The sequence below is a fragment of the Chaetura pelagica genome, unplaced genomic scaffold (assembly GCF_000747805.2).
Source record: "Chaetura pelagica isolate M959 unplaced genomic scaffold, ChaPel_1.0 scaffold249, whole genome shotgun sequence".
Lineage (NCBI taxonomy): Eukaryota > Metazoa > Chordata > Aves > Apodiformes > Apodidae > Chaetura > Chaetura pelagica.
In genome coordinates this window covers 902666-922119 of record NW_009954538.1, presented here as the reverse complement: position 1 = coordinate 922119, position 19454 = coordinate 902666, and the positions used below count along the sequence as shown (strand labels likewise).

Genomic DNA, 19454 nt, shown 5'->3' with positions numbered 1-19454 from the left:
CGATATTTACATGAAGTAAAAACTGACGCCAAAATGAGGAGCAAAGAGCAATGGTAAATATACGTATCACCAGCAGTGACTGGCGTTTGGGAGAAAAGCTGTAGAGCCTTGATGGTCGGGGGAGAGTTGAATTCCTTGAAGCGTTGAGCTTGGGGAGAGGTTAGAGCTGACATTCCTGGGGTCAGAGGGGTCCCTACATGGAGAGGGGCTGCTGGCAGGCTGTGGGGTGCCTGTTCCGAGGAAGGCAGTGGGTTTGAAAGCCGCTCCGCAGGCCGCGGTGCCAATGGGTGGCACGTGCCGGGGCCGCCGAGGCGGAGGAAAGGGCGGGAAGGCGGCAGCGCAAGCGCAGCGCGCAGCTCGCGCTGCCACAGGCACGGCGGCCCCGAGGGAGCTGGGAGACGCCAGAAAAACCTCCCTGGGTGTCAGTCGGTAACTCATGGTGTTATTCCATGGAGCGTCCGTTGCAGGCCTGTGCTGGAGAGCTTAAAGGATGGAGTGAAACTGCTCTGGCTCCAGCGCCTGCTCGTTGTTCTGAGGAAAGACGCTATGACCAGCGCCTTTTTGTCCCTCCTGAGAATGCTCCATCTTGTCATCTACCACGGGAAACCGTGAAAAGGAAGAATTCCCCGGAGCTCCTGTGCCCTGGCCTGGCAGTGGTGAGGCTGGAGCAGCTGTGCCTGCTCCACCAGCAGCTCCCTGCCTTTCTGTGGGTCCCTGGAGAGGCCCAACCTGAGGTAAGTGTGTCTCATCCTTACTCTCTGCAGCAGTTTTTAGTTACAGTATCAGAGCCTATAACTTAAAAAACTTGGCTTATATGAAAAGTGTCTTAAATTATTACAACAGTTTTCATTAATTCAAATTGCACATTGTTGTCGAGTTAAAAATAGGACTTGGGCTTGAATTTTTCATTATCTTAGTTTTGTGTGTAGCTGCAGAAAAGACATTCTGCCCTTCTGGTTTAATGCAGTTAGTCAAGTCTGACTTTCCCAAACTCTATTTTGTCCTTAGAAAAATCTCTTGCTTCTATGCATTTCTCATTTGATGCGTATTTCTTTTTTAAAATGGAAAATGTCATGATGGGAAGCAAAAATCATGTTACCTGGAGTATTCCTGCTTTGGAACATGAAGAGAGATAATTAAAAGCTGCCATTTTCCAGAGCAGGACAGATTGGTTTCCAACTCCTGAACTTCTGAAAGGAAATTGAGATGGGGAAATGAGTCTGTAGTTGCAAGAACTAAGAGCCATAAGATTTTTAACCTTCTGAAAACTGTTAGAAAAAAAATAGTACAAACCTTTGTGCATTCAAAAAGAGCTCTCCCTAGTTGGGATACAAGGCATATAATAGGAGATCTGGTTTCCCATTAATGCAACTGTCCTGTATTCTACTGGTATCATTGAAAACTGTTAGGCAGCTGATTTTGAAAACTTGGTCTGTGTAGAATGTAACTGAACTAATTCTGCTTTTGACCCAGGACCACTTTAATTATATCTGGGCCTTAAGCTGGCTTCAAGCTAAAAAGACAAATAATTTTTCACTGATGTTAAATATCTGCCTAGGTGCTAAGGTCATGGTAGCATAGAGCACTGTGGGGCACAGTGTGCTAAAAGTGAAGACATGCTGTATAAACAGGATTTCTTTTGAAACTATGAGTTTAATTATAGTGTATGAGAGTGCCAGATCCTGACATGCTAATATAAGTATTTATAAAGTGTATGAAGCAATTCAAAAGGATCTAGTCTTTTTGTGACCATGTCTGTGGCAGCTTTATTATGGAGTGCAAAACAAAGTCAGTCCAAGGGGAAGCATTCATCAGCTGTGTTTCTTTGGTCCACCTAGTGCTAATTAATTGCCCAGCCTCACAAATTAGGGACTGTTGTGTCTCATTCCAAAGCTATAGACAGCCATGGCACTCCCCATACACACTGTATTTCAGTACTTTCCCTGGCCCTTAGCTGCGTGTTGAATGAATCTTCAACACCCAGAGAACTGCAAAGCCAGCAGGCATGTCTCTAGGACTAAATCTGTGACTGGGGTCAGAAAATGTGTCCTAATTTCTGAAAGAAAAGCACATAGAAAACTTCTGGTACTGCAGATTGCCTGTTTAACATTGTGTAACAGCTGTGTCATCATATGGATGGTGAAGTTAATAGGGAATGTGACCCAGACTGTTCCTGCCCTTGGACTTGCTGGGACAGGTGACCTTTTTGTTTTATCAGAATGTCAGTACAAGAACTTTAGGATGCATTTTTCACGTTGTGCGCTATTTAAGGGCAACACTGTACTCAGCAGTTAAGTAATAACTGACAGAAGTCAAAATACTGCTAGGGCCAAAGGAAAAAGAAAATCTTTAATCATAAGGGTGTGGGGGTACTTTTGTTTGAGAATTCTTTATTATTTGCTATATTATAGAAATTAAGTTAATTTAACAATGAATAAGAGCACTGAGAATTCCAAACCTAAAAGTCCAAGCTTATGCTGTATGTCTTCTACTCAATTCTTTTTACCCTGTGATTTCTGTTCATGCTGCTGCATTGTTACTCAAAAAAAATAATAATGGTTGTCTTGTATGTAAACTTTGAATTTTGGTTTTTATATGGGCAGTACATGGTCAGTGCAGCCCAATGGAATTACTGTTGTGATTGAAATACCGTAAGTTACATTGTCAGATGTATCAGTGCTTAGACAAAAACTGACAAGAAAGGGGTACCACTAGCATCCAGATTTCAGAGTTCAGTTAAGCCTTTGTTCCATTTTTTTGTTGTGCATGTATATGAGACAACAACATTGGTATCATAGAGCCTTATTTGGAAACAGTTTATATTGTCTGTAAAACACTGATCAGGCAGATGCTCAGAATGCAGTCCTTAGGTCCAAGTCAGCTAAATTTCCTCTTGTCAGAGCAGTTCAGTCTGGATAGTCTTATTTCTACATCTGAACAAGGTAATTATTTTGCTAACTCTTTGAAGTGTGACCTGAATTATTGGGGAAGGCTGTGACAGAAGCTTGGAGCTGAGCTAAAATGATCATTGTTACTATACTTTCCTGCAGCAGTTTTGTAAGCATAGATGAGCCTTTCCATTCTCTCTTGTTCCCTAGTCCTGGACTGAACATTTAGCATGTTATTAAGCTGCCTGGCTCCCTTTTATTGAATGAGATGCACTCCGGCATCAATATGTATTACATATGAGTGCCTTATGTATGCAGAGTCTGTTTAAAAGGCAGAGTTCTGCCAAGATCCTGCCCAGAGGGAATGAATTCAAGTGACTCAATACTTTTAAATCACATCTTTAGAGGAGAGGAATTTCACCCTTAGGTTAGGTTATGGAAGAGAAATCTATTAACTTTAATCACTCCTACAGAGTAAGTTTAAGCTTTGTATAAGGGAAATGCAGTTTGCAGTATGACAGTGGGTTTCTGCAATGGAAAAGCAGCCCTAACAAATAATCCCTTTATAGAGATGATGCAGCCTCTTTGTAGCTACAGCTTGGTAACTTCTAGATATAAAAATACCATGTAAGAGTAAAGCCTGAGTGAAACAAATGAGATCTCTTGTGAAGCTGAGTCACCTTTACCATGATATCTTTCTTGGTTGCTGAGAAAGGCCAGCATTTGCCATGCCAGCTTGCTTTATTTCTTTGTCCAGGCCTTCTGTTGAAACCTCTTAAATTACATACTTGCAACTGCACACAGAATGACTTGAAGCATCTCTGTAGTGACCTATCTTGAGTACACCACGGGTAAAATCCTACTGAAACTTAGCCCAGGGCAATAGGGTCCATCTCCACCACATTCACTGCTGGCAACTCTTGCCAGCACCTCCATTTTTTAGAACCACGCTGAGAAGTATTTGGTTATATTTTGGGCTCAGAAAGCCCGGTAATTCTCTCTGAGACACCCTTCTGTGCCAATGCCATTGCTTTTTCTGTGGTGATGCTCTAAATGGTTCTAGACCCATGTTCAACAAATGTTTACAGCAAAACTCCTGTGAATTCCTGACATCAGCATAGACAAGACTGCTGGAGAGGTTAATGGTGAACCTTTCTTATGTAATTAGTTATTGATTAATGTTTGATAGGCCGAGGTCTCAAAAAAAACAACAACAAAGAAGAGATAATGTTATCAAGAGAACAAAAAGGATTGGTTTCTTGTATGACAGGAAAATCTCAATAACTCTGGAAATAACTCCTAGTGGAGAACTCTAGACTTCCTAAATTTTCTTTTTCTCCATTATTCTGCTTGCGACCTGCAATATAGCTGTGAAAGTGTTTACAAATGACTTTTCAGGAGGAACTGATCCAGAGTAACAAAGGAAGACAGTTTTGGTTTTGAAGGTCTCATATAATCATGCAACTTACACAGCCTGACAACAGCAGAGGGCAATAGATCTCTATGAAACATCACAACTTCAAAAAGGTTTCCATTGGATGACTCTGATGGCAGTTTGTGCAGCTCTTCTCACTGTCTCGCAGGGATCGTTCAGGCACTGCTGAAATATTTCTGTGTGATCCAGGAGTGTCTTGCGGCCCCCTGGTAGCTCAGCCAGCATGGTGAGGGTTTTGATGGCACTCAGACGGGCTTTGCTGGTTTCCTCAGTAACCAGCTTCAGTAGAGGTGGAATGGCTTCAGCATGTAAGGCTGAGAATCTCCCTGAAGAGAAGTAAACTGGCTTTAAAACGTGTTATTACATATAATCAACATGCTTTTGAATTGCTGTTTTCTACTCCCTGCCCAGCTACAGCTCTGCCCACCCCCAGAGGGTGCAGTGCAAAGACATAGGACATGCTTATCTTTTGAAGACCAAGGCTAGCTGCCACCTGTTTATTTTTTAGAAGGAAGATCTTTCTTGTTTCACGTTATCTGCCTTGCACATTATTATTTAGCTTGCAACAAATTATCTAAGATACATGACGCACTGAATGATAGGATAAAATAATGTTTGTGGGGGTTAGAATCATGCTCCATTCTTTTGTTTTTAAAGACACTTCAAGCACTGACATCCACTGCTGTGGTGTCTTTGGAAGCCAGGGGGACTGTTGCAGAGGATGACTGGAACACAACTGCTATTATTAAGAGTCTTCTATGTCTAATTACTCATTCATCACACTGAAAATTTAGCAGTTAGTGTTTTCAGTCTCATGTAAGTTACCTGGGAGAACTACAGACCTCATTAATATTCATTCTTCTCCCAGCTGTGAGAAAGAAACTGCCTCTAAGCACAAAAAGAGCTTCCAGAAAGTAATGCTCCTCTGTGGAGGATTGGTGACTCAGAGTAGCTTAAGGTATGTGGATTTCTGTGTGGTCTGGACTTCAACAGCAAATGTTCCCTTCTGGAGCATCATTTGGGAGGTAAATGACGCAGATGGGGGAGAGAAAGAACTTCTTGACCTACTTGAAGTGAATAAATGTCCCCCCTAGACACTGTGGGGGACAAACAGCAGTTGCTTGAGACAGATCTGAAGAAGTGTCCTCATCTTACAGGTTTTTGAAGGAGTTTTAACACTATCAGAAACTGAGGGCTTGGGGGTGGCGGGGCAAAGGTTTTGTTACTAAGTTGCCTTAGAATTGGATTTCCAGCAGGTATCCCAGCAGAACTGCCTCTCACCCTGAGGTTTAATGGTAGCAAACATCAGTGCTCCTGTTGCACTAGCTTGGACTTCAGGATCTGTATCTGTCAGCAGGCTCACCAGCACGGGAGTAACTTCTTCACATATGTTGGTTTTTCCATCCGGGTGAGTGCTGTGCAGAAAAGATGGTTCAGTTGCTTTCTTATGTATACTGCCTGTGCAGCTGCCCACAGCTCCTCCCCATGCCTGACCCCCACAGCTCTCCTTCATTCTGTGACAACAGAGCTGACACAGCCCTCTTCTCCCTTCTCTTTGGAGTCACAATGTTCTAACTGTTAGACAGATGGCAAACACCACTATCCAGCCACAAAGAAAAGAAAGGAGGTATCTGTTTGTGCCTGGTGTCTATTAAATCTACTTGCTGATACAATACTGATGATATCATGTTAACTTATCTGTGTGGGATTGGCTATTTTTAGGCTACTTTTAGGTGCTGTTCAGACTTCTTTTACTTTCTGTGATACACTGGAGATTGATGGGCAGGAGCATGTAACAGGATGTAGGCTTAAGTGTGCTGGTGATTCTAATGGCAATTTAGTTAGAAACATGGCTGTTGAGCCTTATGCAGATTTAAAAACTTGCTAAATAAGGCATCTGCAATTAATTCTATTCCCAGATCAGTTTTCTCTTTCTCTTTCCAGCCTTTCTAATGTGGGGAATATTTAACCTGGCCCAGCCACTGCAGGAACCTAGAATGTACCTTCTGTGCACCCTCTAGCTGCATTTCTGCTTTTCTTCTGACTCATGTTATCTATACTCTCTGGCTTTATTGTAGGACATTAGAAGTGTTTTGTGCCAGTTGCTATGTGAACTACATGATCTGCAGACCTTTTTAAACAACATCTGTTGAGCAATGTTATTACATTTTGTGATTGCAGGACAAAGGACTTAAGTTGTTCCTTTCATCCAGTGTTTGATACACAATTTTAATATAAAGATTGCTTTGCCTGATCCATCAGTGACGTATGTAGCAGCCTGTGTCAGAAAACTATTTCTGTCCTCAATTACTCTGAAAGTTTCCCAGGACCTTTAATTTTTTGAGAGGGGGCAGTTGTCCAAAAAAACAAAGGAGCTTCTCTCTACTTCCATAGTGGTCAGAATCTTGTTTCCACATGATTTCTCATGCAAGATTTTTTTCTCAGCAGTGCTGTATCAGGAAAAAAAATCCTGATTACACTGCCAATATTGAGGACAAATGGAAGGAGAAGGAATGACATTTCCTGACTGGCATCTGCTTTCTCAGATGGTTTGTAGCAGCTGTGATTTTAAGAAGTTTTCTACCTATATGTGCATTCAGGCTGATATGCCTTTGCACATCAAATGGGACAGCTTCAATGTGGAATGGGACACAACTGTAAGCTAATGACATTGATTCTCTCACAAAATTTTCTTGGGCTTAAGTATTATAGACAGATTTCTTTTCCTTTACCCAATTGCTAACAGGACCCAAGCTGCTTTGCTTTTGATGACTGCTGATGGGTGTGTGAGCTTTTCCTTCAGGATAGTAACGGCATCAGCTGCTATAGCTTCAGAAGCCTCCACATGTAGACAGTTGGAGAGTGTATCTAGGATGAGCTCCTGGATTTCATCTGGCTCAGTCTTCAATTTGACTACTAGGAAGGGGATCAAACCAGCTTGCAGTATGTCAACAGCCCCTACAGGAGGAGACAGAGAAGGAAACTGGTGAGGTGTGAGCTGCATTATTTCTACTTGCACTCTGAACTTCTTAACAGGATGAAAATACATCTGGTAACTCATTTCCTTAGATGTGGGGTTGAGAGATGGAACCGACTACAACAGTGGTCTGTTTGTAAATGCCATCTTAGCATTGCTCCCTCAGGAAGCTTCCCCAGCTGTCCTATAAACACATCAGCCCATATAATAACCAAAATGGCAATTGCTCTGATGTTCCCTGTTTCCCCCACTATAGTATTTCTCCAAAAGTTATTCTTCCTAAGAAAGTATAGGAAATATATGTATATATGTCACCTTATTTCCATCCTTCCTGACTGTTCCCAACACAAACAGATGTTAAGAGAGGCTGAGATGTGAGCCTTTGGAAATAATACTTTGATTTTCCACTATGGTTTCTATGGGGGAAGTCAAAGTTTTAGAGACTGTCAGCTTCCTCATACTTTTCTTTGTACTAATTCTGTCATGGGGAAAATTTTTAATTTGGAGCCTTCCAGCATTCAGTGCTCTTGCACTATCTCCTAAAGTAAACAGCATCAAATGTAGAAAGATTGTCATCTGCCCTGCAAGTGATGGCTTTGCTAAGATCAAGTGTCTGATTTGTACCATTTGTTACTCAACACACAGCCAGCAGGGAAGCAGCAATGCCATGGGAAAGAGAATGCAGAATGTACTGTCCATGAGTAACTATGTGAAAACAAAATTCTCCAGCTGTCTTGTTGCTAAGACTGGTTCTTTGGTTGCTAAGAGAAATGTGGCTCCCTTCAAAATGATTCATGTATAGATAAGGAAGTTTTGTGGCTAAGAGTCATCAAGGTATTTTCAAATGAATCTCCACAGTCAGGGATAAATGGACAGGTGGGAAAGAGATTTTAATGGCTCTTAGTAGTGCAGAGCAGAAATCCCTCAACTTGATAATTAGGTGAAAAACATTATTCCAATCAAGAGGTTACTCTGTTGTATATATTTCTGAGGTTTTGCTGACATTTAATAACTTCTTATGTTAGTAACTTATTAGGATTCACTTTACTAATGCAAATAAATGCCTAGGGGTGGTATGATTACAGTATTTACTGCCCTGTCAGTTGCTGTGAGAATTCAAATAAATGATAAGGAAGAACAGATTCAGACAAATCACTCTTGAAGGTTAACAACATTTCAAAAACAAGGATTTCTCCCTATGTTAGAAAGGCAAAGCAGGAAATGAAAGTGAAAAAAAATTATCTTTGAAGCTCTGGCTCTGTGTACCACTAGGTGGGGGGGCGGGGTGGGTGGTGTGGTAACTGCATAGTAAAAAGCCCTCCAGCCTCCCTCCACAAGGATTAGGAATTGTAGGTTTGAGGTAGGTTAGACAACACCAAGGGTATGGCTGGGAATGCTTAGGGAGTCCCAGTAGTAGGGCACTAGCAAACTGCTCCCATGGTAGTAGCTTAAAGCAGTCTCAGATGATCATGAATCATACCTAGAACTGGAGTACTTAATCCTAAAGTAATTTCATTTTTTCTAGATAAGATAACACAGTGTAAATGTAAATAACAGTAGCAAAGAAGGGAAGTTTGAAATCCATGTCCTCTAGAGCATTCAAGTTTCACTTCTTTGTGCGTCTTTCACTTATCTCCTAATGTATTCAACCAATAGATTCAACTGGACAGGACTGTGTGTCTTGGCCCTTCCTCGTAATGTTTATTGACTTTCTTTGACTCTGGACATCCCTCATTCATTGCATTTGCACTTCATGTTTCTTTTGGTGCTACTCTTCATTGTTGCACTGCAGGTCCTAAATGCAAAATATACAACACAGCCACTTTATGTCTTTCTGTTTCAATAAGCTGGCAAGATAATGTACAGACTGTTGTCTGAGACAGCTTCTATTTTGTGGAGCCATTAAGAGGTATTTATTTTGTGATCAGAAACCAAAGGGTGAAAGATCTAGGGAGGTAAAAAGGAAAAGAGAGGAGCCAAAATCAGTGGAAAATTGTTTGAGAGTTACTTGTAAATTAGAGCAGTCTCATATCCATGCATCTTACTTTGCTATCAACAGGAGGGGAAGGTAAGCTGGTGTTTCTGGTAGTCTTACTTTGGAAAATGTGGTGGCATCCTTAGGATCTTGACTTTTCATTAAAATACTGCCCTTCCAAAGGTGATTTATCTATCGCAGAGAGTGTTTAGATATCCTGGGCATAGTGAATTAGTAGGGGAAAATGTTTTCAAAATGCAAATAGCAGCATTTGCAGCTGCATGGTTAACATTATTATTGATCTATTTTTCTGAGAACTTGTAATCTTCCCTTGGGCTGCTTTTTATCTAAGCACTCATCTCTTCCTTCTCATAACCCTCTGGCCATTCTCACCCTCCTTTCCTGACTCTTTTTTTCAACTAGGCCCAAAGAGGAGCTGCCATTTTATTCTGTTCTTTTAGTTCTAGCTGCAGGGCATGGGAACAAGTTAAATTTTGTGGAAGACAAAGGAGTCACTTTTAGTACATAACAATGGTGTTTTGTTTTGGTTTTCAATTACATAAATCAATTAAATCACATTACAAATCCTTTTCATTACAAATGTTGGTTTTCAACTCAAAGCCATTTAAATGTTTGCTTTAGTATGAAGCATGTGCCTCATGCATGGCCACAAAGTGACATACAGTGTAGTATATAGCTCAGTAAAATAACGTGAACACAGATTCTCTATAATATGAATGTTTTGCTAACACCTCAGATGTCCACACAAGTATCTGAAAAGCTCAGTAACAGCATTTCTGCTTAGGAAGGGGCCCACAAGGAGAAGAGAAGCAGAGCCAGACACACTGGGAAGGAGGAATTCTGCCTGGCACCATGGTGTGCTCGCAACACATCCAGTGCACAGCAGCTGTGGAGTCCCAGGATGAGCAGTCAGGAACTGTGAGTTCCAAATGATCCTGAGAACAGTTCTGGTCCTCGCAGCTCTCTTGCCAGCACTGCAATAGTTTAGCACCATTTTAGAGGTAAGAAAGTGTTTACTACATGGGTGAATGCCAGCACATATAATATACATTTAAAAATGCAATGCTTCTGTGAGGTTTCCATTCTGAGTGATGAGAGAGGACCGCAGCAGAGCCCTCCCCAGCACACCTTCCTTACTAACTCCTTGCTACCACTGTTTAAATTGAAAAAAAAAGAATGATTTTTAGACTCCCTGAGAAGATTTCTGAGTCACCAGTCACAAGAGCAAAGTTTGAGAGTTTAATGTTAAGATTCAGCATTTTGAGTCAGTGCTTCCAGCGTTCAGACTGTGTCAGGGAGTAGATTAAATATAATATTACTATAAAACTGGACTTAAATTTCTTTCTGGTAAGTTTGGAGCAGGAGGTAGGGGATGTTAAATGAAACAGAGCCTGCCTATACCTGCCTATACCCTGCCTGCTTTATGAATTCCTCTAACTGAAGAGGAAAATTCTGTTGATATCTTTGAAAGTCAGATTATTTTCTTCTTCTTTGCAACAATAATCCTCTGTTTTTTGGTAATTTAATAGGAATAAACAATAGTGTCCCAAATGATGCCTATGCCTAAAGATAAAGAATATCTTTTATATTAAAGGACTTAGAGGTGAAAAGTCCCTGTTTAAATTACCTGAAGAGCTACTAGTATATTAGTCAACTGAGGAAATCACTGCAGATATTTGTATTGGACTAAAAATATTAAACAATTCTACTCCAAACCATTTCCAATCTGTGCACTGGCTAAATGCATTTATCTTACGACAGCCCTAGGGATTTATCAGGTATAAAATCACAGCCTGAATAGCAGTGTCTGTCAGATCCTCACTAAAAATACAATAGCTGTAAACTTTATAGAAGCATTGTGGGATCTGCTTCTGAAGCCACTGAGAATTTTTCCAGTATTAAGTATTTCAGGATGTTATCTGAATGAGAGACCTAGGAGAAAATAACATTATTAAAAAAAAATTATTAAAAAGCAGCAGTAAACTGGAGAAGCATATGATGTGGCTGCCTCTGGGGATCCTTTTAAAAATCCAAAAGGTTTCAAGCATTAACAAGGGACAGGAAAGACTGGAGTGATAAACAAGAGGTTCTTAATCCTCAGTAAAGAATGAGACTCCTGCATATCTTCTTGTTGTTAGAATCTTTGCTTTGGCATGTATGAAATCATAATAGCAAAACACAGCTGAAGATAATTAACATAGAAACTACAACTAGTGTATCTGCATTAGCTTCTTTATGATAATCTAGAAATCCAAGAAATGGAGTAATTTAGGTAGTAAGTCTGCCTGTGACCTTCTCCTTGAAAGCAATGGGCTTAGCCATCTAAATACTTTATGCCCTATGGAAAGAGAAGTAATAGCTAAAGAACTGAAAAATTGTGGTCTACAAAATGTCTTTTATCACAGCATCTCTAGAAATTCTGGGGAGGAATTACAGTAGAATTGTGTTTCACAGGGAGGCAGTTTCCAACCTGAAAAATTAATCCTGGATTCTGATTTTGTGAAAGACATATCTACAGGGTAAGATCAATAATTGACCAAGACAACTACTCTGCTCTTGACTGATGTCAGTCTCAGATCCTTTAGTGTCAAATCATCAAACCTCTCTGGTGGAGATAATGAAATATGCTCTCTGTTGTAGTAGTGCATAATCCATGAATGCTGGATAACTGGTCATTCATACAGCATCAGAAGGGAGTGTCCAAAAGGAAAGCAACTTTTCCTTCTTTTCATAGAACTGTATTCATACATTATCATATACAAGACAGCAAACAACCAAAATGAAGATGAAATAGAATGAAGTATTACTGATTTAAAATATTTTTCTTAGTTTTAATTGTTGATAGTCTTCTTGCATATTGAAGTACAAGCATTGACATATTTTGCAGTGTTTTTATTTTGCCTTTCAGAACTCTAGCTGCTCACACCTTCCATAGAATTAATCTTCTTTAAGTTTCCAAAATTTATAACTTACTTAATCTATAGATATACTCATGATCATTCTATATACCAAAGGGTATTAATGCATGTGCATAAGTATAACATGCATTCAACTGACCTCGCACACATATTGGTCACACAAATGAGGAAATTTCTTGGCTTTTATTTCTCTGAAAAAGTACTTTTCCTTTATTCAGAGAGAGTTTTTAAAAAAATAATAAAAAATACTGGAAATAACCCAGAAAGTTTTTTGTTTGTGTTGTTCTTTTGGATGAAGAAGGAAATGTCATCCTGAAATGTATTAATTTCCTCCATAGGGAAGGCTTTGCCAAAATGCATGAAGGAAAGAAAACAAGCTGACACGTGCTGCTTGTGCCAAAGTCCTCAGATCAATTACTGTAGAGAAAATTTAAGCCCTGAGGTAACTGTTCCCAAAAAGCCACATCTCAGCCACTAAGTTGCTACCCCACTCCAAATTTCCCAGGTAAAAAATATCTTTTTTTTTCTTTCTTTCTTTTTTTTTTTTTTTTTTGCGGGGTGGAATTGGCAATTTTTTGCAAATTTTTTTTCCCCCCCCAAATTTCCCAGGTAAAAAATTTTTTTTTTTTTTTTTCTTTTTTTTTTTTTTTTTTTTTCTGCTGGTCAGTAATGGACACTTGTAGCTACAAGATAAAACCAAAAGGGACCAGGGCAGCCCTTAGCCATAAGAGACCCTGCTGACATTCTGCTTCCGCGAGTACCTGTTGTGAAATACAGCATGCACAGAAAACACTGAGTTTGTTGTGTGTAGCACAGGGTATGATCAGCAGAGAACCTGGACTGGCACCTTCACAAACACTAACTTCAATATTGCATTTTATACCTTATACCAAACATGTACATCAAGAGTGTAGGAAGTGTTAACAAATACTACAGCAAGTTTCAGTTGCAGAGGAATTCATACTGTACGGTGAACACACTACCAGTTTGACAGCTGTTCATATGGTTGTTACTTTACACTGTAGTAAATTTTAGAGATTCCTATGGAAAAAGAAGGTCTGCTCTGTCAGAGGCTTGTTGTAAAGATGCATGAGAGACACCTCAGTAGCTACACAGATTACTGTCTAGATGGACAGGGCAAAAGGAGTGGATGGGAAGGAAAGAGACAAAGTTGTTTAAAGCATTCATTTTGTCAGGTTTTTCTTAGGATAAATGTCTAATTTTGTTAGCGAAAATATTCTCTAAACTTCTGCAGCATAACTGAATCAGAAACAGTTATAGGAAGAAGGAAGTTTTCAAGTAGGTTTGATTATACCACTGTCAAAAAATAAATAAAAATGAGAGGCTTAAAGGAACAAAATACCTAGAATTAATTATGTGTCAGGTACTGAGGAATTTAATCTTGAAAATTAACATAAACTTGCTTTGGCTATATGAATCATTGCAGAGACTGAAAACTGAACAGACTGAAAGTCTGCAAATAATGGTAGTGGACAAAAGGAGGAGGTTACAGGAAACATTGGTTCATTCTCACTGTATAAGCACTCCTTTTTTAATATTCTTTTCATTGTTAGAAGGATGGGAGATTTATTTTTTTGCTACTTTAAAAAATGACCTGATAGAAAATTTCAAAGAAGAAATAGGAGAAACGGTAGTGTTGACAAATCCCCAGCTTATATTTGCTGATCTAGAATGCTGGCAAAGCTGCAGTAAGTCGGGTTTATCCTACAGTTCACATTGATTACACTGGTGCCAGGATGAGCACAGTTGAATGATAAAACCTCTAAGAAAAGAAGAGCACAGGACTGTAAGAGGGTGGGATCCTTTTCTGCTTCAGATGGTCTGGCTTGGCAGCTTCACTGGAAACGAGAGTAAAAGAAAGAAACACATCTTGATTAGAACCAGGGGCCCAGATGGCTGCACGACATGAGTGGAGCTGTACGGACATGCAGGCTCAGCTTCCACTTGCCACTCAGACCTGCTGCTGTGCAAATTCCATGTTTTCCATGGGAAGCCATGTCCTTAAGGAAAACTATTTATACTACTCAATGAAAATGGCATTCTGTTCTGAGTGAGGTTCTACAATAGTGCTTTCCAGTACTTTTTAGTCTATACTTCCAGCTGTGAAAGATTCTTAAATCTTAACTGAATACCAGACTGCCAAGGTGTGGGCTGCTTTAAGGGTGATTTCTTTTTTGAAGTGCCTTGCCAGTAAATGTTGCTCTTGGGTTGAGTGCCTTCTTCCTCCAGTGAGCTGTAAGTCACAGACTTTGGCTGAGAGGAGTGTATGACAAACAGGTACATGTCTGAACATGCATTCCAGTATGAGGCTAAGTGAAGGAATGAAGGTGTTCTTGCTAAGAGACTTTTCTATCATAACATTCTATAATAAATTAGTGCACTGGGAACCAAGCCACAGCAGTCAAATGAACCTGTTACCTAACCTGGACTAAAATATTAGGTCTAGCTTCTGTAAACATGCCAGATTAAGCACTTCAACAGTGTTACTAATATGCTTATCTTTAAGAACATTATATAGAGCGTATTCAAAACACAGTTAAACAGAAAACAGAATCATATTTACAACAATTACAACAGATACCAGAAACTGTTTCATCAGCTGACAGAAATTAGTGCCATTTTAATATGCTTTAAAAATAACATTGTTATAAGGCTGAGAATGACATTAATTGAAAGATTAGATCAAGTGTTTATCAATTTAGTAAGTTCATTTGTTAGTTGAAGTTAGCATAATGTACCTTGTCCATTTAATTGATTCCATCACTCAATTAGCAAGAAAATGATTCAGATGGCTTCATGTAGGTATCACATTTCATGTGGAAATGTATCTGTATCTCATGTACCTGAGGTATTGCTTGGAAGTGTCAGGTATGACTTAAGACCTACAGGACACCCAAACATTTCTAGACTACAGCTGGAGGCCAGATGGGATACCTTTGAAAGCTGAAAATGGTGATGAAGACTCACATCTGGAGGCTGAATTGCTTCCTAAGTAATTTGTTATTTGAATCAATCTTGTGCAGGTCATTGACAGAGCAAAGAATTTAATAAGGGGGAATGGTAAATAACAAAAAACAGCAGTCACATTTATGCAGTTTTCTATGACTAATGTAGTAATGGACCAAACAGTCTTTTGCACAATTTTTCACTCTAAAAATGCTTCATAAAAGAAGTAGTGATCACTTATAACTGGCTAAAGCTGCAACTCTGTATGTCTACTTTGTCCTTCATAAAGGACCACCAGTTGCTAGATCTATGTATGTAATAGCTTTTTTGTTTATGTAGATACAAAATTAGCCTCAGGCTTGATGGCAGTGTTGCACATTTTTAGGGAACTGCTCTGGTATTTACAGTCCCTATAGTAAAGCTACCTGGATGTTCCCAGCTTGTCTTCCATAGCTTCCCAGAATTACCTTTGTTTCCTCAAATAAAATTTTCAGTCATTTTTTTTAAACTACCAGTTTCTTATTCCTGTTCATCAGACACGACAAGATAATAAAAGGGAAAAAAACTACTGCCTATTGAAATTATAGCTGTATCTCATGGTTCCTACAGGAAGTGCAATTATCACATGTGAAGGATACAAAAAAATGTGACATCAGATTATAACATTTTTTTCTAAGTACCTGTTAAAAACAGGTACTTAGAAATTTTGAGGATCCAATTTGAGATTTCTTCATTTGGCAAGAATGTCAGTGACAAAAGCAAAACTATTTGAAATCAATACATTTCTACTTTTGTTTATTTGTTACTGCAACAATTACACAAACCCTAAATGCCTACCTGTACCCTCCAGTGGGAGAGACTTACTTTCAACTCACTGCTTCAATTAATATTTCATCATTCTTACAAAGTGGAAAATAAAGGAATTAATCAAATGGGAAGACTGCAGGAGGGAAGAGGGTATCCCAAGAGTAACCAGTAGCTTGTTGCTCACACCAGTTTACTAGGAGATCCGAAGCTGGTACTTTTTGTTTCGAAAGCTTTGCTTTAAAAAAATTCCTGGCCCTGCTTAATTGCGTCTCCTTGGGTGTAATTTCCAAATAATCTATATATTTTGATCCCAAGTGATTTGGTCAGTTGTTCACACTTCATGGATCTTTTGTTGTATACTTTACTAAGTGATCCCCACTTTCTCTTTGGGATAAAAATGGGGGGGGAAGTATTTTCCCTATTCTTTTGCCCTAAAAAGTGAAGAATGAGGAAATAAAACCTTAATTCTGTGGGGTTTTTATAAACACAATCATGCAACCTTGAAGGATGGGTCCTTTACAAAGAACTACATCTTGTGTTATGGTATCTCTGTAGCTCTGTTCCCATGAAGGCTCTGAAGGAGCTGAGGTCCATGTACCCATCACAAAGCCTAGGACAGGCTACATGAAGTTAGCTGCACAGGAAAGCCACCTTATCTTCCAAGGCTCCAGGCCAGCCTCCAAGCAGCTGTCCACCAGCTGCTGGATTTAATGCTTGTTTTTCTCAACTTGGCTTCAGTGGTAAATGCTAATTCAGCAGCTGAGCCAATGACTGGGAGTTGCAGATTCAGTAGGTACATAATAAAACCATAAGGAATGTATGTAAGGTACTTAACATTTTCAGTTTGGTTGTGTTTTTTTGTTTTGTTTTGTTTTTAAATTTTTTGTTTACTGGAAAACTAGAGGAGTCTTTCTCTTTAGTTGACTGTGGAATTAGCTGTAACTCCTGATCTGGGTTCATATTCTCAAGTGTCTCCCGTGATTTGACCTCATAGGAAGAGTAAACAGTTGATAGTAAGTGAAACCCTCAGTTACTTGAAGGATGTGAGAAGAAGACAAAAGGCTGAAATCCTGGTAGAAAGTGAATTTTCAACCTAAATGATAAAGCCAAATGAGGTCAGGCTGATCCCACCTGCTGAAAGGTGCATTCATGATTTTTTTTCCCCACCATCTCACAGACATTGGTACAAAGCAACAACATGCCAGATAGCTATAAATATCAGATCCCAGTCATCTGTACTTGATGCTATTTTAAACTCTTCCACGTGAGAAAAATGGTTAAAAATAAAAATACAGCCTTTTTATTCTTCTCTAAATGTTCAGTTCAGTTCTTCATGCTCAAAGAGAATCACAGACCCGTCTATAAATATCTAACCCAGATCTACAATTGCTTGTTAAAAAGAGGGTGTTTGGTAGAAAATTGAATGAAATACAAAATGTCTTTTATTATATTTTTATTACAGACCAGATGCGGCCTCTCAATTTACCCTCTATCATTTGGAGATGTACATTCACCAAGAACATTGCATGTGTGCATATAAATATTTGGATGTTGTCGTGGTATAATAAAGGGTAATTGATTAGAAAAATCCCTATGGGATTTTCCACTTAAGAGCACATTTCTGCTTTTAGCACTATTGTCTTCAAGCTAAACATGTATGAATGCAGTTACTTTGATTGATCCCAAACAGAAAGCAACAGTAAACAGGCAAGGATTTGGCTTTTGGTCAATGAATAGCTCTGGCAAATTGAGTGAAACTTGTGCAGTTGAGGGTTCCAGTGAGCTGTATTTTTTGGATGAGCTGGGTTTTAACTCTGCCATTAATCAACATCAAGCTCCCATACGGTAGTGTTGAAATAACACCACCTGAACTTACCAGAGAAAGCCCTGTTCCATTACTTGTGTACTGTGTGCTTGTCATGCCTTCACTGACAAAACCTGCAGGGTCTCCTGCAAAACTGCCAGAAAGCAAGCATTTTGTTGTATCAACTGAAAAATACCTAAAAGTGATGAAATCTGTAGAGAGCATGTGAAGGATGATCTTCCTACACAGGATGATGGTAGTTGATGCTGTTATTTCTGCCAATGTTGGTTAATGTGTGGAAGATGCTTTTTCTCACATATAAAGTACTATGCTGAAGATCCACGTAATGTCACAGTTTCTATAGTAACTACTTGTTCTTTATGGAATATCAGATTAAACCTGTACACCTTGTTATTGTTCTTTTATCCTATTATCTAGACTACTCAGTTACCACAGATACAATTTTTTTGTTCTGTTCCCTTGCCAACATAACTGTATCAGGGATTTATGCAATTGCAAGTAAAGAGTACATTGGAAAAGCCAAACACTATTAGAATTTTAAATGCACAGAAAGACACATGTGCATATACCTTTGAAAGCTAAAATTTCAAAATATAGCTGCAGAGATTATATTTTTTTATTAAAGCAGGGCAGTTTTATTATTTGAATGTTATCAGTTTGCTGGGAGAACAGTGCAATTTATATACGTGACATTTCTTTTTAAATGCTAGGAGTTTACCAGGACAACTTTGCCAGTCTAGATGTTTCCTTCACATGGTGCATACTGATTCATGGCTCTTATTTCTGTGCAAGAAAAAAAATGTTGCTACATTATGTTTTACCTGAAAATATTTTATGATTATAATTCTTGGAGACTACAGCTCTGCTGATAGTATCAGTACTGGAAGGGAGATTATTTACAGGAATCAGTTGCTTTCTGCACTGTATCATGTCAACCCTTATTGTGGGAAAAAATGCCTGCGTTCTGTCTGTGTCTGAAGGTCTCTGTTGCCATCTCCAGCAGAAATGTATCAGGAACAAATTACGTTTATAAAATTAGCAGCGTAGGAGAAATCGTGGCTATTTGATCAGGGCTGCTGATTCGACCATGCAACTAGTATTCTAGTGTGGCCAAAAGGAAAAAGGCGCTAGGAAAAAAAAAAAAAAAAATTAAATATAAAAAGTGTGAATCCATTAATGAGATAAAAAGAAAATTATACTCATCATGACTGAAAAAAAGCTGTAGTAAATTACACGTACAGAAATGCAACAGACAGGAAAAGAGAAAAGGGAAAAGCCGAAGAAAACACATGCACGGTACTGAGATCGAGTGACTGATGGAAAAGGTGGAATGCGAAGAGTAGATAAATCCCATGTAACTGTATGAACTGTTTTTTCTCCCTTTACCCTCGATTGCGTCATTCTAACATGTATGTGACCACTTCCCTCTACTTCGCCGGCTCCCTAAAATATGCATCGCGAAATGAATAATAAAAATCAGGATCCTGGCAGAGCCGCGGCCCCACTGCAGAAAACACGGCCCCGCCACGTCCTCCCGCGCAGCGGAATGGAGGCGGTTGCGCGGGCAGGGCGCAGGGCTGCGCGCCTTATGTAATGCGGGAGCGCAGAGGAGCGGAGCGCGGCGGCGGGAACCGCAACCCC

At 39.4% G+C, this 19454-nt stretch overlaps 1 protein-coding gene across 1 annotated transcript in view; it reads right to left on the bottom strand.

Annotated features, from left to right (window-relative positions):
* Window positions 1-4407: 4407 nt before the first annotated feature.
* Window positions 4408-19454, bottom strand: part of RSPH14 (radial spoke head 14 homolog (Chlamydomonas)) — a 70681-nt gene continuing 55634 nt past the window's right edge. Inside the window, exons 4-6 of the mRNA XM_010004806.1 lie at window positions 7056-7281; window positions 5605-5738; window positions 4408-4649 (exon numbers count right to left, since the gene is read on the bottom strand). Of these exons, the coding sequence (XP_010003108.1) occupies window positions 4408-4649; window positions 5605-5738; window positions 7056-7281 (602 nt within the window). The remainder of the gene's footprint in view (window positions 4650-5604; window positions 5739-7055; window positions 7282-19454) is intronic.